Raw genomic sequence first — 23,135 nt, 5'->3', positions numbered from 1 at the left:
TAAATTCATATCACTATGGTGTAAATGCACTTTGGAATTGTGTAAATTCATATCACTATGGTGTAAATGCACTTTGGCATTGTGTAAATTCATATCACTATGGTGTAAATGCACATTGGCATTGTGTAAAGTCATATCACTATGGTGTAAATGCACTTTGGCATTGTGTAAATTCATATCACTATGGTGTAAATGCACTTTGGCATTGTGTAAATTCATATCACATGGTGTAAATGCACATTGGCATTGTGCAAATTCAGATCAATATGGTGTAAATGCACTTTGGCATTGTGTAAATTCATATCACTATGGTGTAAATGCACTTTGGAATTGTGTAAATTCATATCACTATGGTGTAAATGCACATTGGCATTGTGTAAATTCATATCACTATGGTGTAAATGCACTTTGGAATTGTGTAAATTCATATCACATGGTGTAAATGCACTTTGGCATTGTGTAAATTCATATCACATGATGTAAATGCACATTGGCATTGTGCAAATTCAGATCAATATGGTGTAAATGCACTTTGGCATTGTGTAAATTCATATCACTATGGTGTAAATGCACTTTGGAATTGTGTAAATTCATATCACATGGTGTAAATGCACTTTGGCATTGTGTAAATTCATATCACATGATGTAAATGCACATTGCCATTGTGTAAATTCATATCACATGGTGTAAATGCACTTTGGCATTGTGTAAATTCATATCACATGGTGTAAATGCACTTTGGAATTGTGTAAATTCATATCACTATGGCGTAAATGCACATTGCCATTGTGCAAATTCATATCACTATGGTGTGAATGCACATTGGCATTGTGCAAATTCGTATCACTATGGTGTAAATGCACTTTGGCATTGTGTAAATTCATATCACATGGTGTAAATGCACTTTGGAATTGTGTAAATTCATATCACTATGGTGTAAATGCACTTTGGCATTGTGTAAATTTATATCACATGGTGTAAATGCACATTGCCATTGTGTAAATTCATATCATATGGTGTAAATGCACTTTGGCATTGTGTAAATTCATATCACATGGTGTAAATGCACTTTGGAATTGTGTAAATTCATATCACTATGGTGTAAATGCACATTGCCATTGTGTAAATTCATATCACATGGTGTAAATGCACTTTGGCATTGTGTAAATTCATATCACTATGGTGTAAATGCACATTGGCATTGTGTAAATTCATATCACTATGGTGTAAATGCACTTTGGCATTGTGTAAATTCATATCACTATGGTGTAAATGCACTTTGGCATTGTGCAAATTCATATCACTATGGTGTAAATGCACTTTGGCATTGTGCAAATTCATATCACTATGGTGTGAATGCACATTGGCATTGTGCAAATTCATATCACTATGGTGTAAATGCACTTTGGCATTGTGTAAATTCATATCACTATGGTGTAAATGCACTTTGGAATTGTGTAAATTCATAGCACATGGTGTAAATGCACTTTGGCATTGTGTAAATTCATATCACATGGTGTAAATGCACTTTGGAATTGTGTAAATTCATATCACTATGGTGTAAATGCACTTTGGCATTGTGTAAATTCATATCACATGGTGTAAATGCACTTTGGAATTGTGTAAATTCATATCACTATGGTGTAAATGCACATTGCCATTGTGTAAATTCATATCACATGGTGTAAATGCACTTTGGCATTGTGTAAATTCATATCATGTGGTGTAAATGCACTTTGGCATTGTGTAAATTCATATCACATGGTGAAAATGCACTTTGGAATTGTGTAAATTCATATCACTATGGTGTAAATGCACATTGCCATTGTGTAAATTCATATCACATGGTGTCAATGCACTTTGGCATTGTGTAAATTCATATCACATGGTGTAAATGCACATTGCCATTGTGTAAATTCATATCACATGGTGTAAATGCACATTGCCATTGTGTAAATTCATATCACATGGTGTCAATGCACTTTGGAATTGTGTAAATTCATATCACATGGTGTAAATGCACTTTGGAATTGTGTAAATTCACATCACTATGGTGTAAATGCACTTTGGCATTGTGTAAATTCATATCACATGGTGTAAATGCACTTTGGAATTGTGTAAATTCATATCACTATGGTGTAAATGCACTTTGGCATTGTGTAAATTCATATCACTATGGTGTAAATGCACTTTGGCATTGTGTAAATTCATATCACATGGTGTAAATGCACTTTGCCATTGTGTAAATTCATATCACATGGTGTAAATGCACTTTGGCATTGTGTAAATTCATATCACTATGGTGTAAATGCACTTTGCCATTGTGTAAATTCATATCACTATGGTGTAAATGCACATTGCCATTGTGTAAATTCATATCACATGGTGTAAATGCACTTTGGCATTGTGTAAATTCATATCACATGGTGTAAATGCACATTGCCATTGTGTAAATTCATATCACATGGTGTCAATGCACTTTGGCATTGTGTAAATTCATATCACATGGTGTAAATGCACATTGCCATTGTGTAAATTCATATCACATGGTGTAAATGCACATTGCCATTGTGTAAATTCATATCACATGGTGTAAATGCACTTTAGAATTGTGTAAATTCATATCACTATGGTGTAAATGCACTTTGCCATTGTGTAAATTCATATCACTATGGTGTAAATGCACATTGCCATTGTGTAAATTCATATCACATGATGTAAATGCACTTTGGCATTGTGTAAATTCATATCACATGGTGTAAATGCACATTGCCATTGTGTAAATTCATATCACATGGTGTAAATGCACTTTGGCATTGTGTAAATTCATATCATATGGTGTAAATGCACTTTAGAATTGTGTAAATTCATATCACTATGGTGTAAATGCACTTTAGAATTGTGTAAATTCATATCACTATGGTGTAAATGCACTTTGGCATTGTGTAAATTCATATCACATGGTGTAAATGCACTTTGGCATTGTGTAAATTCATATCACATGGTGTAAATTCATATCACATGGTGTAAATGCACTTTAGAAGTAAATTCATATCACTATGGTGTAAATGCACTTTAGAATTGTGTAAATTCATATCACTATGGTGTAAATGCACTTTGGCATTGTGTAAATTTATATCACTGTGGTGTAAATGCACTTTAGAATTGTGTAAATTCATATCACTATGGTGTAAATGCACTTTGGCATTGTGTAAATTTATATCACTGTGGTGTAAATGCACTTTGGCATTGTGTAAATTCATATCACTATGGTGTAAATGCACTTTGGCATTGTGCAAATTCATATCACTGTGGTGTAAATGCACTTTAGAATTGTGTAAATTCATATCACTATGGTGTAAATGCACTTTGGCATTGTGTAAATTCATATCACTGTGGTGTAAATGCACTTTAGAATTGTGTAAATTTATATCACTATGGTGTAAATGCACTTTGGCATTGTGTAAATTTATATCACTGTGGTGTAAATGCACTTTGGCATTGTGTAAATTTATATCACTGTGGTGTAAATGCACTTTGGCATTGTGTAAATTTATATCACTGTGGTGTAAATGCACTTTGGCATTGTGTAAATTTATATCACTGTGGTGTAAATGCACTTTGGCATTGTGTAAATTTATATCACTGTGGTGTAAATGCACTTTGGCATTGTGTAAATTCATATCACTGTGGTGTAAATGCACTTTGGCATTGTGTAAATTCATATCACTATGGTGTAAATGCACATTGCCATTGTGTAAATTCACATTACAAATTCAACTTTTTCCTAGGAGCAAAAATCAAAGTGTTGTTTACAATCGTGAAACAACTATGATGGCTAATCTTTTTTTTTGAACTTGTAGGAAATTTAAGCATTTTTAATTTCTCTGAGTAGTCTATGTCATGCCTCTATCACTTATTTCCTGGACCAATAATATTTTTAATGATGCACTTAGTTAAAAACAAATGATTTTTAATCAATAAGTCATTTCCCAAAAAGTATATATATTAATTATGCTATTTATCATAACTATAATGAAATATAGAAAATGCTGAGAATTAATAATTATATGGAAAATCCACATGTATTTACTAGTTTTATTTTAAAACAAGTGCAATATTTGAATTAGGGGAGGGGGTTAGGTTTTTTATGTGACAACATAAGTTTACCTTAAATAAGGCATTTTATATATTATTTATTGACCAACCCCCCCCCCCCAGAATATTAACAATTTGCAGTAACAAAGTCTTATTGACTTGCCAGCAATCTATAAATATATTGATTCAGAATTGTGCACATAGTAACCACTATATATAGTATTAAAATATAAGTAAAGAATGTCTGATATAACAGTACTGCAGTGTGTTACTAGGTGCTTTAAATTTCAAAATAATAAACATCAAATTCTGTTGATTCATGATTGTAATAATTCCATATATGTTTAATAATATATTTGTCTAGTAATATATTTTGTACACAAATCCAGAAAAGTGGTGCTCGAAGCAAGGTCACATTGTTGCTGTGTCACATTCTTATTTTTTAATCATATGTATTCTCGATCTGGGTGTAAGGTGTAGATTTAATTCTTTGATTTGTGACTGTTCAATAAAATATATTGTGATGTTCAGCAATGGTCACAACTGTTTTCAATGTAATTGTTAACACTTCCGAATAGGAGTTCAGAAAATCTATGATTTCACTTTCAGAAAATGAAAAACAAGATTTTTTTTGTGTATCTACAACAATGAATACCACGACTGTATGCCCAATTTATAATTACACTGACACGTTTTAGTTTTCCCTTGATAACCTAGCTAATGTGAAGCTGGAAGGCCAAAAAAAAAAAAAGTAAAGTTTGTTATGTAACAGTGACTCTCCAAACTATGTAAAGCCTTTTCAGGAGAGATACTTGTGCATAAATAACATTATTATACATTTTTCACCGTAACGCCACAAGTTACAGTGTGACATAATTTTGTGGTATTGCACTGGGTATTTTCATCCTACCATATAAAGAAACTCAAATTCTAAATATGGAATCATTATACATGTAAGCTTCCCCTAATAATAAAAACAAACATGGCTGCCCATAGGGTTTGACCTGACCTGACACAAAGAAGTTCGCTAAATCTGTTCTAAACCTTTTGGATTTCGGCATTTCCATGATGTATTCCTGGGAGAAAAAGATGTATAATAATAAGGTTATTACAAGGATACTGCAAAGTATGCATGATGACAGTACAGTGAGAGTATCGACAGACGCGCAGCAGAGGTCGATATTATCCAAATTATATCGATCAGATGTCTGTAGACAATAAACCCTGTGAATGCCATAAATGTAAATTAATATCTGACTTTCAAAACTGGGCCCCAATAAGTTTAATATTGAATGTAATACAAATATCACATATACTGCCTCTGAGGGCGCTGTTGCATAAACATAATACCAGTAATTATTGCTTTTTTAAGCTCACAAATAATCCAAAATACTGTTTTTATTTTCGGAATTAGATTCACCTGGCAAAGAAATTTATATATATTATTGCAGATTGCACCTGAATAATGGCATTACTGTTTCAACTACAAAATTTGGTGGGGTTAAATGAGAGGAAAATGACCAGATATTTCGTTTATTCAGCTTTTATTCTCAAAGAACACACACAAATATTAGGCGCAATGAAAACCATAATTTGGTGCTAATAAAACAATTCTCTATAGCGAAAAGCTAAAAAAAAATTGCTGTGTTTCAACAAAGATGCTAGAGAACGCATAAGGACACAAACTGCATCAAACATCCAAGGAAAGAAACTGCTCTTCAATAAGTGCTGTTCTATGACACTAAAATATTTGTTTCTAGACTACATGTACTGTAAAAAGGTTAATTATTCACTGGGTTTTAGTTTTGCTTATTTCACTGAATGGAAAATGCTCTAAATTAAAACCCAGCCTGAGTGAATATGTAAAATTTAGCATAGAACACATTATCTAAATGATAAAACCGTGAATTTAAAACCCACTGAATATGCCTGAAATGGTAAATCAGCTAAATTTAAACCCAGTGAAAATTAATCATTTTACAGTATATTATAAAAAAAAAAAGTATTTTCGCTGAAGGGATGATTAAGAATGATTGACAAAACACCCAAAACGTCATTTCAGCAAAAATTAATAACAGCTAAGAGTATTTTACAGTCCAGGTATCTTTACCAATGATCTCTATTTTCAAGCTTACTGTTTTTTTTAGTACTACTGACTTGTTTTTGTTGGAAATTCATCGAATAAATCTATGAAATCTAGTTACCGGTACTCTATGTAAATAAAAGGTCTAATCAAAATCAAATTTACTCAAAACATGCTATTTTAAGCTGTACATACCAGTATATCTTGTATTGTTTTGCATGGGCAAGTTTTTTTTTTTATTTTATTTTAATATCCAGTGAGTGTGAATAATGAAATGGTTTTTGAAGTTTCAAACATATGTTGGATTCCAGAGACGATCAAATCCCAAGCGGTATATTTAAAAAAATACCATAGTTGTACGTCCTTTTATTAATTCTCTAGTAACTTTGGTTCACACCATTACATTTCAAAGCCATTTTGCAACATTGCTTTGCATATAAAACCATAGTAAATGCAGTAGTAAATGTTTTATTTAATATTGCAACTTTAGTCAATAAATAAAATAACAATAATCAGCACACAATAATTAAAATAATAATTATAAGCAATAGAATAAAATATAAAAATTCACATAAAATTATTGCAGCAATTTAAAAGACCATAGAGTCATGGTGTAATTAAAATTATTGACATACAACATAAAATTAAAAAAACACAATTAATCACACCATCTTTGAAGGCAAAAGTTAATAAGAAAACAAAATATCCTAAACAAAATAAATATCGAGACACTAAAATAATCAAAGATTAAAAATGTTTCTATTTCAACAAAAGAAATCCTATTAGTTATTACTTGTACAGTTGGAGTGAGTGTGTATAGGTAAATATTTGTTAATTATTATAATGCATATTAATAACTTAATATTAAACTGAGAAGTAGCAACCTCTGAGTTTACTATCAACTGTTGCCTTACAAGTATATCAACAATTTTACTTTGCTAGGCTTTAATTTGAAATTATAAATTATATATTAAATATATAAATTTGCTATTGTTATTATATTATTGCAATGTCAGTATAATCAACACTTCAGTCTTGCTATGGGTCATGTGATCTCGAAGATATACTCACTCAAATTGCATTTGAAAATGTAAAAAAATTACATGCCACTAGAAATTTTGTTCTAGAACAATAGCATGTGGAAGTTCAAATTTATTTCCATTTGTGTTTGTGCGATGAAATGAATAAGGGTACAAAGAACATTTCTAGCTATTTGCATTTAATAAAAGATTTTCCCACGAGTTTTTTTAAAAGGACGATTGTCACTGCATCACGTATGCTGAGACTGAGACTATACCAAGCTTTAATTAGATAATTTCATTGGCAATTGGAAGGTATCAAAGGTGCCGCTGGCGGTAATTAGTGCATGTCTATTTCATGAGGTCAAAATTCATACTTGTTATATACATTAGAAGAACAGATTGGATTGTTGGAGATTCAATGTTTATCAACACAAATAGCACACATGTGTCATGCGATGATCCTCGCCACATTGACATCAGAAAAGTGTATACTTTTCTGATACACAGTTTTTACATGTGTTATTATATAATGCAATTACAATGACTACTACTAATTGAAAATACATGTACTTAGTTATTAAAAACAAACGTCACACATCTGCTCATCTGCAGAGTTCCAATTCCAGTACTTGTCCCCATGTTTCCAAATCCATTGGACACATACACTTTGTTGGTAGGTCATGATATGAGTTGATATTGCTGTAAGTACCATCCAGCCAGTGACGTTTTATAGCATTATACCCATAGTTCCTAATAAATGTGTTCTGTTGTAAATGGGAACAAAATATGGTTGTTAAGTTTTATTTATTTCTTGATCACAGAGTAGTAATTTGAACAATGACTGTAAGAAACCTGCATTATCATTAGCATTATCAAATGACCATAAAAGTGTCTTCTTTTGATTTTGGAAGCATGAATGTCTAAAAAAAATCCATGTCTTTATGAAACAGAATGTAAAATGATAACTTCTTGAATTTGAACATATTTCGTGCAACAAACACTTAAATTGAAGGGGATGTCATCTGTGCATGCAGGAATTGAGTCCAAAGCTATGATAGCACACTGAAAGCGCAAAGACTCATGCATAGACGATTGTTTGAGAACAACTACATGCTATGGTTGTTTGCCATATGTGCAGGTGATGACTCACTCACTTTAATTGAATTACATTTAAATTCAAGAAGACTTACATTGTTTTCCCTTTATATCACAGCAAATGTATTTACACCTACACCAACACTACACTTGTTAGGAAACACTTAGAATTGAACCATGCACTCGTTCACTCAATCTGATTAAAATCTGATGTAGCTAAGGCAACCAAGATACAATATATAAAAAAACTTAATAGCTGCAAGTAAAATAATTTTTTTTCAGTTTTTTAGTTTGAATATAGAAAAATTAACCTGCTTTTGTACACATTCGGTATGGACAACATATTTAGGAAAGTATTTTCCTCACCAATTTATTAAGATTTGTTACTTTCGAGGATGTATGTCCAATGGCCCCCTACCTCTCGCGGAATGAGCTCAGTTGAAACGTATGTCCCATCATATTTACATGTAAATATGTACAGAAAGTCTTACCTTCCATGAGAAGCCCTGTAACCTATCTTTCTGTACATACATTTGATCATCTATGAGTTTTAGGCACAACAGTCTCCACAACCATTCGGTGTTACCTATGGCATTGTTCCACGATTTACATGTCTGTGACATGTAACAAAGCGTAGAGGCGTCCATTTTCAGGGCGATTTCCATGCAAATTTCCATCGGGAGAACGTCCATTATATCTACCGGAACGGCCATTATCGTGTTGTTAGAATCGGGAATGGGTGAATTGACGTTGTAAGAACAACAATCTATCTCATCTGCCTTCTTATCGTCTAACTTTCAAACGTATCAGGAAACTCGGGTATTTCCCGAATTGCATAGTTACTATGAATACATCAATGTCGCAATGATGTAATACGAGCCGAGGATTTTTTTTATGAAAGTCCCTTCATATTAAACCCATGGATCATGCAACACACCGGAGCTGTAATGCAAAAGGCATAGAACAAAATTATTAAACTTTCAAACAAGCAGATTTGAAAATAACCGCGAATGAAAATAATTTTCAACGACAACAAAAACTTAGGACGCCATTTTTAAATCCCGAAATGTAAATAAACACACAGAGGTCAAATGAAAGTTTGGGTGCTTCTAAGTACAGAGGCATATTGCGAACAATTTGCCTTAATAGTTGCAATCATTGCTTAAATATGCCAAATAAACATAGTAAATTTAGAAATTATCATAGTAAACTCACCACGCGAAATTCACCTTTGTTGGCACGAGTCCTGCACAAAGCAACGGGACGCGGAAGTGACCTGCGGCGTTGCATTGTGGGGGTATATTTGGCAGACGACTTGGATAATGAATGGATTCCGGAACGGTTTTTCAAAGGCTGCAAACAAACTCATTACATGTAAATATTAAAAATGGTTCGACGCAGTGGACAGATATGAGCGGATCATCCAGTATTCTCGTAATCCAGACAGGAGGTATGAATTATTAATTTCACATTTGATATATTCTTTTAAATTCCATGTTGAAAAAAATCTTGTCGGAGGCACAGGCGCCTGTGGTCGGAGGGTACGCATTTGAGATCGGCACTTCAGCTGCGCGCACCAATAGCCTTGTCAGTGGAATGTATAACGGTACTGAGAAAAGACAGTCACGATATTACAGACGATGACAGATGAAATGAATCTTTTCTATGATAAGTGTAGTTGACCATCGGAACAGCACCACTTTCTACCAATAAGGGGTCGGCCATTGGGAAATCTGGGGTAGAATAAGAAAAATGGACAGGGAAAATTTTGAAAAAAATTATGGTTATACACAAAATTTATTTCCAAAAATAATCTCACACACTTAAAGGAGGCAAGCAAAAGAATGATTTTTTTACAGCAACATCATCATGAGAAAGAAAAAATATATACATGTATCTCAAAGGTGAAGAAAATGGTCATCCTCTAATGCTGGTGTTATTATCCAACTTCTGTAACATGATTTCAAATAATCATCTACAGTAAAGGACATAAAGCTGTGATCGTTATAAACATTTTATAAATATGCCTTTGTATAAATCAGAATGGATGTTACCCATAGAATTCCAATTTGGCAATGGTATCAATGTTAGTTCTAGTTATTATAAAAATGAGATTCAATATTATCCAATCAGCAAGCATGGTCGCAGTTGCTATGTCACTTGAAGGCATGTGCTTTGCATTATGGGTGTAAACAATGTTTAGCCAATCACTGTTGAATATTTGAATTTGAATGAAGGCTGATAATTTTACAAATTTATATAAATATGTTTATAAGCAAAGCCCTAGCTTTGTGTCTTCATGTGTTGTTATAAAATTATTATCGGTACATCACATGTATGTCTATATACATACAAGTCTGAGAAAAACAAATTTGCAAAACGTTTGTTATTTCTATTTTTTCTTATAGAGAACTTATAAGTATGACTTGTGAAGCTGGAAGGCAGAAGAAAATTCTGATCACACATGGGACTGATACTATGATACAGACTGCATCGTATCTTGCACAGAAAAAGTTAAAAAAGACAATCATTTTCACAGGTGCTTTCTTACCTGAAACTTTCAAGGGTTCTGATGTTGAGTTTAATATTGGTGTGGCTTTAGGGGCATTGCAGGGCTTATCTGTCTATGGTGTGTATGTTTGTATGAATGGTACGCTGTTTCTCTGGAATCAAGTTGAACGCAACTATAAAACTGGACAGTTTGTTGCTAAATTGTAACTGTATTGTTTTTTTTAGTACTGAATAGTGCAAAGATGTGCATAAAAGCCAGAATGTTTGTTTTAGTGAGATTTTCAGTAATGTATTTGCTCTATTATTCACGCATGCACTTACATAAATGACAAAGGTCATCAAAAATAATATTTAAATGATCCGGTATAACATAAATGTAATTATTTTTTTATATGTACTTTTATTGGAGATGTACATGTATAACAAAGTCACTGACTGATGCATGTACAATAAAATACATCATGAATTGTATTATTATAATGTGGTAAAATTGGAATGAATAATCAAATCTGTTAGTTAGGGGAGCTTTCAGAGAATATAGTTGTATAAATTAATTGTACGTGTCTACCATATTCAACTCCTGTGTGCAAAGCACACAATGGAAGTTATTGTGGTTACTAGTACCTTGTGTGTGTGTGTGTGTGTGTGTGTGTGTATGTGTGTGTGTGTGTTTAAACTTAGATTACCTGTACCAGGAATACACAATGTCCAAGGTTGGTTTTTATTTGTTTCCATCCTCAGGAAACATAATTTATGTATATTTGCAATTTAATTGAGTTAAATTAAGCTATAATAAATGAAATCGCTGTTATTGTTGAACTCTAATAGAGAACTGGATGTGGGTCATTGACCAATCACAGAGCTGCTTAACCTACACACTTTTCTGTGAGTGCAGACATAGAGATATTGAATTGTTTGAGTTACGGACATTGAGTAACAAACATTGAGTTATGAAAACATCAAGTTACAAAAATGGCCTCGCCCATATTTGAGAAACCATGCCTACTTTTGAGAAGCCACGTTCACGTTAACAGAACTTTGAGTTGCAGGGAGTATACATATTTTTTGTTGTTGAATGTCCACATTTAGTAACTCAAACTTTAATTAAAAATTAACCAAACTTCAAGTTACAGGAAACATAGATTTATCATTTTATTTAACATTCAAATTTAGTAACTCAAATTTTAATTAACTGTAACTGAACTTTGAGCTAAGGGAAACATCAAACGTTAAACAAAATAAAAAATCTATGTCGCCCTTAACTCAAAGTTCGGTTAACTACATAATGAATGAAAAAAAATCACATTCAGAACAGGTAGTAGTTTAGGTAGTGCTATGTGAGTTTGTATGTCTGTGTTGTTATGTGGTTACTGTCAGAGTTACCCTTGACATCAATGCCCAATTGGTCATACCCGGTTTGTTACTTCTGTTTGAATCATAGGTGTACAAGGAGGGTTGGCAAAGGGGTATTTTTGTAAGCTGTAATTAATTGTTTTTATTTTCATAATAATGTAATTTATATAAATAAAAAAACGTAAATTTGTAGACATGGGCAAGGTGTAATTTGTACAAAGATCTTATTAAAGCATTTCCCAAATTAAATGTTGTAATTCGTACGTAATTTCCGATTTTAAATCTTAAACACAAATTATCAAATATAATATAAAAATGTAATTAGGAATTTGCTTTTAATCTGTATAGTGTAAAAACCTAGTTTTTACTGTAAATGGAATTTACATTTTATTCCCTGTAAAAACGAAAAATTACTTTTTTATTTCCTGTAACCTGCACCAGGTAATCCCCCCTTCTACAAGTACATGTAGTTGTTTACTGATGAGATCAACATATCACATTATTCAGTTTGAACTTCATAAAGATTGAACATGTTTTATGTTTTATATATCATAGATTCATAGGAAACAGTATACCGGTAATACTTTTATAAAGTTGTTGAAAACTATTTGACCAGTAAGAGTTGAGCTGTGGCACCAGCAGCCATTATTTTGAAATCTTAGTGCCACTTATTGCAGCAAATTGTTTTGAATATATATATATTTTTTTTGCGGGGTGAGGATTTCTGAACTTATTCCAACTGTGGACGATGGTAGCATGGGACATGGTCTGCTTATCATTTTGATTATAAAGCTTGATGAAATGCAGTACATATTTCTTTAAGTACATATATTATTTTAAATTGGTGATACAAAACGATTATAATTTAGTAAGGGTCCAAGCTTAATTCCTGCAATTATTGAAGTTTACTACATGTAAGAGTAATAAACTTTGCATTTTGTCGGTTAGTGCGCCATCACCGACCACAATTGCCCAACATCCACGTAGCAAAATGGCGGTGAGTGTAGGAGGGAACGTGTGTTGCGGGATATGGGTGCTATTGTTAGTGTGTTCAGCACAGTTCGCTACATCATCCAAGCCTGGTTGCATCGTCGTAACAGAGGAGAACTGGACCGATATGCTACAAGGAGAATGGATGGTTAAATTGTAAGTAAAACCACGAATGGACAACGAAAATTTAGTCGATCGCTGCCTTAACTTAAACTTCCTGTTAGTTTCAAGTTTGTGCTTTTATTTCCAAGTTGTACTTTTCTTGCTGGGCGAATTAAACAAAGGTGCCTGTGATCTCAGTATTAAATGCCGCGAATGTTGCACCGAACACACTGTAGCTCAATAAATGAACAATCCTTTGCACCATACGCATATTTCCAATGTATATGTACTTGCCATATGGAAAACATTTTCGTATGATCGTGATTAAGTATAAATGAACGATAAAGTGTGAATAGAAGTGTTGTAGCAGCTTGCAGTGGATTATCATTCAATGTTCGTTTAGTTTGTATTTAATAATGTAGAATACGTTATTTTCACAATGTATTGGATGGGTATTATCGTAAATAAAATCCAGTAAGTTGTTTTTTTCAATATGGTTTGCATTTGCTAATATGGTAAATATAACAAGCCAGTGAAAAAAAATTATATTTGTATAATTCCAGCTTGTGGGCTTCCCTGATGAACCCTGGGCCACAATAGCCATATCCATGGCCATACAGTTTTCAGTCAGTGATATATTTTTATATTTTTCGTTTCATGTAAAAAGCAAAAAAATGAAAATGCAGGTGGTCCCCAAAATATCTAATTCTAACCACAGTCCCTCTATCCCCGGTCTGGAAACGACTAGTGTTCTTTTGTCTCAAGCCGCGGTGCGGGTAAACAAACCGTTCACACCCGAGCCGAGGGAGTCAGGAAGTCAGACAGATTACAATACCGTCAAAGTATTCCTTAAAATCGGAAAATTTACTGTCATGCAAAGCGATACCTCATTGTATGACTTCACTTTGTCTTCAAATTCGGGCAACCACAACGTAAACAAACATGTAAACAAAATTATCACTATGAAATTTGGGTTTTTTGAACCCTGATACGCATCACAACCAGTCTACCAACTCATAAATCTCCAATTCCTGCAATGCAAAGATTAATATCGGGAATTATGTTCATTTTCTAGTTTTAATAAGGAAAAAACTTCGCGTGCCAACATGCTAACTTTGCTAAACAAATCTTGTCAAAATGGCGTCGTTTATGTTAACATAGTCGATCGAAAAACCTGTGGTATTTCTGATTATTCGGGGGTTCATAACAGTTCAAGTCAACTATACAACAACTAATGACTTTATTCTATGCAAAAGTATATAACAATGCTTCAATGTTTGTTTATAAATGATTTTTTTTAGCACAGAATTGAGTACATTGTCATTTCAAAACGTCGCCATTTGCATTTACGATCTAAAAAGCATCCATAAAAGTCGCTCAATTTAACATTATTAAAATGCAGTGTGACAAATAAAAAATCAGCCTACCAATTTTTAATGATATGTTTCGATCATAAAATGTCAAAATCGCGCCGAGAAGTATGGTAAATAAAATAGAGTTTATTTCAATCACCCCAAAACCAAAAACGACAAATATCTAGGTAAAGGTATGGCAATTTGTTGCGAAAATGTGTCGCTGCTGGTAAAATAGATGAATTAAAGAACTACTCGCCGGCTAAAATATGACCTTATACAGATATCCTGATTAAAAAATTATGTGAAAAAGCACGAATTCTGGAATGAACAACTAAGTTGTAAAAAAATACATAACACTGACGATGTCAAAAATAGTGGTAGGCTGCGTACTGATCATGTGACGATGCTTTGCCCATACCCGCAATGCGCCTTTGCCAGGGAAGGAGGCCAATTCACTAATACAATGACCGTTTCCAGACCGGGGATAGAGGGACTGTGTCCTAACATTGCCCATTTAATGCCCCTCTCCAAATTTAATTGTACAAGTGTTTTCCTCCACAAGACATGCATAGTAATCTGGAGGGGAAAATACAATTACATTGGGGGGTTAGGGTTTAGGTTCGAGTATTTTATTCACGTAGGTGGTTGTTTTGACTGGTTATCGACTGATATAGATATCATCACTGCAGTGTTTTTAAAATTAACTAAAACAGCATTCCAGTATTTGTTTTACTAGTGGCTGTCGTCATTCAATGTTCTCATCTTTAAATCATTTCATCGTTTTTATTACAACATTTATTCACCCCAGTTAAAATCTAATTGACCAGGTTTCTTTTGCTCGCATTCACTGCACAATTTGGAGACTTTATTAAACTGATCAATACATTGAATGTGTCAATACATTGAATGTGTCGTTTCTTTTCCTTTTAGCTATGCTCCATGGTGTCCTGCCTGCAAAGGCCTTGAAGCAACATGGAATAATTTTGCTGAATGGAGTGATGATTTAGACATCACAGTGGCTGAAGTTGACGTCACTCAGGAACCAGGTCTGAGTGGTCGATTCATGGTGACATCACTGCCTTCAATTTATCAGTAAGCGATTATTATTAGTACCGTATTAAAGTGCCTGTGCAATGCCAACCCTCACGTTTCCCATTTTAGACCTGTGTCCCACTGAAATGGACAGTTATTGATTTTTTTGCTGAAAATGATTACTCGTGTTCAAGTGAGATATTTCTCGTGTTGTAGCCACGCCCACCTATTCTGAAACGGTCGGCTGTTTCCGGATTTCCGACTCTCGCCGAAAGTGCGCCACCAAATGACAAAATGTGAGAGGAAGTCATACTCCTGAGCAATAATAACACTGGCCATTCAGTATACTTTTAAACGATATACATGTACATTTTTTGGTCGGCGTAAACTAGGTTTAAAGAGAAACGCCGACAACGTATACCTTGCGCAACACTTTTGAAATAAATAGATTCCGGACCAGCCCATGATCACCGAGGCGGATTTCAGAAGAGAGAGAGAGAGACGTCCGACAAGTGTTTCAAATGAGTTGATTTTTTTTGCGATCCTGATTATCGTTTTATAGAGACCATTTAGTCCTTGTTAAGTAAAAGGTAGCAATGACACGACAATGCAATTTTGACAATGACACGAAAACAAAGCGTCGGACAAACAGGAAATTATACAGCCCTTACACACTGCTAATTGTTTTCATTTTCGAAGGCTAAACGTTTCTGAATTGTTTGGTGATTGGTGTTGAATGTCGAATTCACACCTCTGTTCTTTTTTTTACCTCCATGCTTGCAGCTTGATCTACGTAATAATTTCTGATGTTTTAATATGATGTTATAATTACGGCAATCGCGCCATGGATCACGCTAACTTGAATCCACTCTGTGTGTGTCGATTTCGATTATTTTTGTTATCCAATTAAACGCCGCTTTTAACGCACTTACCCTCGTTGTGACCCGAAGCGTTCACCTATTTCAACAAAATGTCAATTTATTTCCACGTGGCTGTCATTTATTTAGTAACTGTGATTTGTTGTTTTTTTTAATTATTTTATAGTGATCACTATAGTCTAATTTTTGACTCCCGTGTGCGAAGCACAAAAAAGGAATCTTTGCAGTTAGTGTGTCTGTATGTGTGTGTGTGTGTGTGTATGTGTGTCCGTCTGTTCCACTGATATCTGAAGAACCATACATCAGTTTTTGATGAAACTTGGTGCATAGATGCTCTGGGTCAATGCGCAGATTTGATTAGGTTTTGGTAAAAATTCATGCATATTAATTACCTAATTTGCATGATAATTATCTGATTTTTAGCTGTTCAATGACTGTTCCACTGATATCTAAAGAACCACTCATTGGATTTTGATGAAACTTGGCACACAGATGCTCCAAACTAATGCACAGATTTGATTAGTTTTGGGTAAAAATCTGTGCAATATTAATTACCTAATTTGCATAATGATTAATCAATTTTTGGCTTTTCCACTGATATCTCAAGTAGTAATCATCACATTTCAATGACACTTGGTACATAGATGTCATAGGACACTGCACAGACCTGATAGTTTTTAGGGTAATATCAGTACATATTAATTACCTAATTTGCATAATTAATTAATTTTCAGCTTTCGATATTTCAAGTAGTAATCATCACATTTCAATGACACTTGGTACATAGATGTCATAGGACACCTATCGGCAATGCAAGCTGCCATGCGACTTTCCCTTCTGACGTCACAAGGGGAATTTCTGTATGCAAATGAGAAGCTAATGAGGAGCCTCGTTTTAAAATACACAAAAATAAAGTTGCCGTAGAGTTTAAAACGCATTTTTCCACTTAAAAAAAATTCATGCTCAGAAACATAAAAATTAATAATATTTATGTATCAATGGATAATTTTAGGCGTGAAAATAGCAGCCATTTCACAGGCTCTTTAATTGTTCTATATCATTGTATGTTTACTGAGAAATGTTTGTGCAGGAATTTACAATTTACCTACGGTAATTTGAATAATTTTTTCTCGGATTTGTGCAGCGTAATAAATGGTGAATTCCGTCGTTATATGGGTCCAAGAAGCAAAGATGAATTTATGACGTTTATTGAAGATAGAAAATACGTAGAAATTGAGCCAGTTCCTTCGTGGAAGTCTCCAGATTCTATTGTGTAGGTCTTGACTTTCATTAAATATTTGTATATTAAATATTGTTTAATCCGGTGAATCAGATGCAGTTGGATACAAGAAATTAATTAAACCATTTTAAAAAAAATATTTCCCCAACAGAATGAGTTTCCTTGGATGGTTATTTAAGGTCTCAATGGTCGTGAGGGTGAGTAGGAACCACATACTTCATAATTCACAAAACACATTCACTTTTCAAATGGTCCATTTTGATGGATTCTCTCGATAAAAATGGTAAATATGGCAACCAGCAGGAATACTATCACGATACATGTATAAGCATACCAATTTGGTATTCCTTTCAAACTCAGTTTTGCCTGAACTTAACAGTTGGAGAAAATATTGAAAAGATAAAAAAAAAATTTGCTGAGATAATGTCAAGTACAGTATTTCCACTACTTGAAGCACGTCTCCAATAAAAGCTATTATAAACTCAAAATCATATTAGTTGTATACTGAAACATAAAAATTTTAATTATTTAATTTAACCATGGAAATAACCTCTGTAATTTCACTTGATATTAATAAAACAAATATGATTGTGTTAACAACATTATATATTTTTTTCTACTTCAGAATATACACACATCTTTAACAGAAGACTATAATATTCCAGTATATGGTTCTTACGCAATATTCGCTATAGCTACGGTTGTAATGGGCCTATTATTAGGAGTGGTAAGTTGCAGTTGCATATCTAACCCTTACTAAAATAGCCTATTAAAATAGCCTGACCTTGCCTAGATTTGCATGCTGACCCTGTATAGTTGAAACTGACCACTGGAGGCACTCACTTTCTGTTTTCATGCTAGACCAGTTCTTTTAAATCAAAAAAAGTGAAAGCAGTTGTGTGTTATGGCAATGTCATTTGAAAAAAAAGCAAACTTTCATAACAGTATTATGTGAGACTCATCAACTGAGAATCATTCCATTACAAAACATCACAAAACAAGATAACAGTATGTATGATATAAAAAGACATTACAAAACAACAATTAGTATAAAAAAATCATATGTAACTGATTTCTCAAAATTCCAACACGCACAAATACAAGTTATTTAAAGCAGGGTCTTGTCATCAGGCCATATTTCTTACATATTACCGGTAATAACTGTCACAATATAATGAAATATTTTAAATGAAAAACTGATATTAGTTTTTCCCACATAGCTACTGATTCACAGTGCTTAATGTTGAGATTTATGCGTGGCAGTAGAGTGGTCACATGCGTGTCACATGATATGCTAATTAGCATGTCTATCGGATAAAGTGCACATATCCACCTATAGCAATTACTAAAGCTAGATCAGACAAGTGTATGTATGGACTGAAATATGTAAACTGGTATTAGATAAAAAAAAAACACCACCCCAGATAGCAATTATTTGTCATTTTTTTTTTTATTATATAATTGATTATCCTAACTACGTCTCATCCACCACATTAGTGTTCATCATGTGATCAGTTATTTAACTATCATTCAGTGGATTATGACGATTCTAGAAATTCAGATTTAACTGTAATTTTTTCAAAAATCCTGGTGTATGAGGGAGCTGTGCAATCATCACAATCAATCAAACTTGATACACAGATGCTCTGGGACAATAAACAGATATGATTAGTTTAGAGTTGATGTCTGTGCATGTTAATTACCTAATTTGCGTAAAAATTAAGTATTGATTATTTTTTGTTTTTTTATTTATTTTTATTTATTCGCCAATATCTCAAGTACTTATCACATTTCAATAAAACATGCTGCATAGATGCTCTTGGTCAATGCAAAGACCTGGTTCAAATCTGTACATACTAATTACCTAATTTGCATAATATTTAGGTTTCCATCGACAGGCCGTGAACCAATCTTTCCATTTCAATGAAACTTGGTGCATGAGAGCCCAGGAACAAGACACAGACCTTATTTGTTGAATCTCGTGCTCGTGCATAGTGCTCTGGGGTAATCCATAGAAGTGATTAGATTGGATTTGACAACAATGCATATTGATTGTCTAATTTGCATGAATTCATCAATTTCTGGTATCTCACAAAATCAGATTTTAATTAAACATGTTGCACATGTGCACTGGAATAAATTAGATTGCACACCAGAGATGTACAGTCAAATGCAATCCTTTTGTTTTAATAAGAATTTTCTGTGAACTTTTAAAAACTTCATTACACATTGTTCATCTCAAATAGCGGACTTATTAGTGCCCAGGCTTTTTGTATTTTAAATTAATTTTAAATATTCCCAACTTTTATTTCATATGCCTGTAATTGTCTCAACACACAGGAGTTTTTTCTAAGCTTTCTTTGATTTTTAATTCTATTTCAATCACTGTGTATGCCTTGTTTTCCCCAACTTTATGACCAAACATGATGGCTAATTTGCATATGAATGATTAATAATTTACACATATCTGCACAATATAATAAGTTTCGTTATACTATATTAGATGAAACTATAACATATCCATTTTTTCTCAAAAATTCAAATATGGCATTGTGCTCTTTGAATGCCTTTAACACTGAATACCTAATTTTATAAGTTTCTCCATAATTTTGTTGTTAATCTTATACCCTGTACCCAAATGTACATAAATCATCTATAAATCTTAATCAACATTGGGGGGGGGGGGTTATGTTAATTTTTTTTGTAAAATATACTGTTGGTTTATTGACTTACAAAGTTTATAAAGGTCATAAAAAGATCTCTATATATCAGTGTAGTGCATGTCATATTTATTAAGCATTTTCCCTACAATTTGGTACAACATTTTGCCTGATATCATATTAATATCTTGGGTAATTTTGGGCCAGATGAACATAATAAGTTGACCTTGATGCTCAAGGTTAAACTACTGTAAAAATAAACAGTTTAATTTTTACTGCTAGAAATTTTCAGGATTTTATAGCAGACAAACGTTATTGAAAGTCACCGACATTTCGTGTCATTGGAACTTAAGAGAAAGCTTAATGTCTTAATATTTTGTGGTTTACACTGGCTCGTGGAATTTGTGAAAATTTATCTCTCGTGAGAATGAAGGGGTTTACAGTACAGTACATCCAACATTGAGAACATTATGAATCTATAGAAATTGACACTGCTACATGTACATGTACCCGTAGTACAAATTTTGGAGAAAATTTGTCAAATAAACCAAATAAAGCCAAATTAACCCGAAATGGATTTTAATCATGCTTGATATTGTTATTCCAATAAATTTTATCTAATTATTTTCCTATGTTCAGTCTCTAGTATTCATAACTGACTGTATATGCCCATCAAGACCACCAAAGGGATTGCAACATTACAAGCCACAAATGAGAGTTCCCGATAAAAAATCAGGAAAAGGAAAAGAAAAAGTTAACGGGGAGGAGGCTCAAAATGAAGAAAACGAAGAAGTTATTGAAAATACTGAGGACATTGATAGCAGTATCAGTGATATCAGTCTTCGTCAGAGAAAAAACAAAACTGAAGAGCGAAAGGAGCAAGAAGATGGTGATGTCCAAGATGAAGTGAAGAATGATAATTGAATACAAGTCTCAGGCGATGTGTTTGTTTGTTTTTTAAATCCGTGCACTTTCTAAAAATCAAAATTCAGAAATAATTTTTTTCTCTGCAGAAGGTATTTTTAATAATGATCAAGATATCATGTAATTGTTGTTTTTTTAGGAAGCTGTTACTATAGGGCTAATTTACATTTTGCACATCATAAAATATTTGCACTTTTCTGCTTAAAAATATGTAAGCTACTTTTTTTTAACTGCAATAACACCATGCATAAAAAAAAATGTTTGTTTTTCTTTGAAACTCAGAACATTGTTATACAAGCCTAACCTGTGTTGGTGACAACCCGAATATAAGGTCTCTTGTCTACTGTGATCAGTGACCGTCTTTTTGTCAATGATTTGGTCAAATGAACCTGTATGCATTGAGAAATGATAAGATATTAAGGATTGTACACTAGTCTCTGCACAGACCTTTTTCTATTAATTGAAAAAAAGCAAGCATTTTTTTTATTCCCCATCTTCAAATATCCATTATCCAAAATTAAGAGCCTTTCAGGTGAATTCAGAAAGAGGCTTGTAGGTAAATCTATGTCCAAGTAAGTTTGTATGTAATGTTGTTTTGTATGACATTGCACTACTTGTGTTAAACAATCAGCACATACTAGTACCATGTTTTTCTTTTAAGTTTTCCACCATTCTTTGATTCTGTCTTCATTGAATCGTGCAAAATCTTTCCCTTTTTGTTACAGCATATCAAATACCATCAGAAATTACTGAAGTTGCATTCCTGATGTAAAAACAAATATTTTATACATATTTTGACTAACACAAACACAATTTGAATATTACCCTTCATTCTGTCATCGATGAATGCCAGTAATATCTAAAAGTTTTACAAAGCTGAAAGTTTGTTGCAAAGTTGTTTGCAATTGTTAACTAAATCTGTTTTGTAAAAACCAGTGTTGTTAGCAAATAGGAAGTTTACTAACTTCTAAGTTAGAAGTTTTTTTACAGTATAACCTACCGGTAGTGTCACTATATTGCACCATCGTCACATTTTACTTTTGTCTATTGCTCCACTGCAGGGGGGTTGTCATGACAGTTTGGATAAACAAGAGATAATTAGGGTAGAATTTATAAATTTACTTTCTAAAAAACTTAATTGATGTAATAAATACTTTTAATTTCATAACAATTAATTTCATAACTGTTTTTTTGCAAGAATGAAAGAATACTTTTCCAGATTTTTTGACAGAATTTGTCATTGCTACTCATTTTTGGATTAAAAATTAGAAATAAAAACTAGCAGCTGTTCATAACCATATTTATTCATTTTCAGAAATGTTGACATCACTGCCTGCCATTGTCACTTTTAACAAGCTAGTTATAGTACACTTCTTTGTGGCCTGCCTGTTTCCATCAAACAGTTTGCACCACTACGCAAACCATTGATCACAGTCTGTACGCAGTGACACTTTCTGCCCTGCGATCCAAGATCAGAGAACCATGTAAGCAATTTGGAAAAGTTTTCTGGCAGTTAAAAACAACTTTCGTTCTGTGAACTGTATATATAGAATATATAGAATTGTCAAAACTTTGTCACTAAGAATTGATGACATTTTTGTGTTAAATAAATGTCTTCCAGGTTGTTTATATTAAAAGATCTTACAATTTTATTTTAATGTGGACAACTATGTTAAATATCACACCATTCCAGTTTCAACCAAATGTACAGCATTTGATGTCCAGTGAAGATCCATGTTTAGCGGGTTTCGAGCAGGAAGAATTATCACTTTTCCGGCACAATTGAGATGTG

At 33.1% G+C, this 23,135-nt stretch overlaps 2 protein-coding genes across 3 annotated transcripts; one reads left to right on the top strand and one right to left on the bottom strand.

Moving 5' to 3' along the window:
• Positions 1 to 5,625: 5,625 nt before the first annotated feature.
• LOC102802369 (F-box only protein 48-like) lies at positions 5,626 to 9,582 on the bottom strand. 2 transcript variants are annotated; one of them, XM_085494239.1, is made up of 3 exons: positions 9,514 to 9,582; positions 8,790 to 9,240; positions 5,626 to 7,967 (listed from the first exon to the last, which is right to left on the bottom strand). In XM_085494239.1, exons 2-3 carry the CDS (start codon positions 9,009 to 9,011, stop codon positions 7,806 to 7,808), a joined length of 384 nt encoding a protein of 127 aa, XP_085350365.1. In that variant the 5' UTR covers positions 9,012 to 9,240; positions 9,514 to 9,582; the 3' UTR covers positions 5,626 to 7,805. The 2 variants fall into 2 exon arrangements, with proteins under 2 accessions (XP_085350365.1, XP_085350368.1); XM_085494242.1 differs by lacking the exon at positions 9,514 to 9,582 and having other exon boundaries at positions 8,790 to 9,343.
• Positions 9,583 to 13,140: 3,558 nt separating this feature from the next.
• LOC102801788 (thioredoxin-related transmembrane protein 1-like) lies at positions 13,141 to 21,417 on the top strand. The gene is made up of 6 exons (XM_085494233.1): positions 13,141 to 13,308; positions 15,540 to 15,701; positions 17,664 to 17,792; positions 17,911 to 17,956; positions 18,385 to 18,486; positions 21,059 to 21,417. Exons 1-6 carry the CDS (start codon positions 13,154 to 13,156, stop codon positions 21,341 to 21,343), a joined length of 879 nt encoding a protein of 292 aa, XP_085350359.1. The 5' UTR covers positions 13,141 to 13,153; the 3' UTR covers positions 21,344 to 21,417.
• Positions 21,418 to 23,135: the final 1,718 nt, after the last annotated feature.

Source organism: Saccoglossus kowalevskii, chromosome 2 (assembly GCF_978046115.1).
Source record: "Saccoglossus kowalevskii chromosome 2, keSacKowa6.1, whole genome shotgun sequence".
In the NCBI taxonomy this organism is placed as follows: Eukaryota; Metazoa; Hemichordata; class Enteropneusta; family Harrimaniidae; genus Saccoglossus; species Saccoglossus kowalevskii.
The sequence above is the reverse complement of the archived record's forward strand: the minus strand, read 5'-3'. Positions and strand labels throughout refer to the sequence as shown.

Coding starts and splice junctions, on each gene's coding strand:
- LOC102802369 (XM_085494239.1), bottom strand. CDS start 9,011: ATGGCCGTTCCGGTAGATATAATGGACGTTCTCCCGATGGAAATTTGC. Junction 7,968..8,789: donor TACAGGGCTTCTCATGGAAG/GTAAGACTTTCT, acceptor CATTTACAACAG/AACACATTTATTAGGAACTA.
- LOC102801788 (XM_085494233.1), top strand. CDS start 13,154: ATGGCGGTGAGTGTAGGAGGGAACGTGTGTTGCGGGATATGGGTGCTA. Junction 17,793..17,910: donor AAGTCTCCAGATTCTATTGT/GTAGGTCTTGAC, acceptor TTTCCCCAACAG/AATGAGTTTCCTTGGATGGT. Junction 18,487..21,058: donor TGGGCCTATTATTAGGAGTG/GTAAGTTGCAGT, acceptor TCCTATGTTCAG/TCTCTAGTATTCATAACTGA.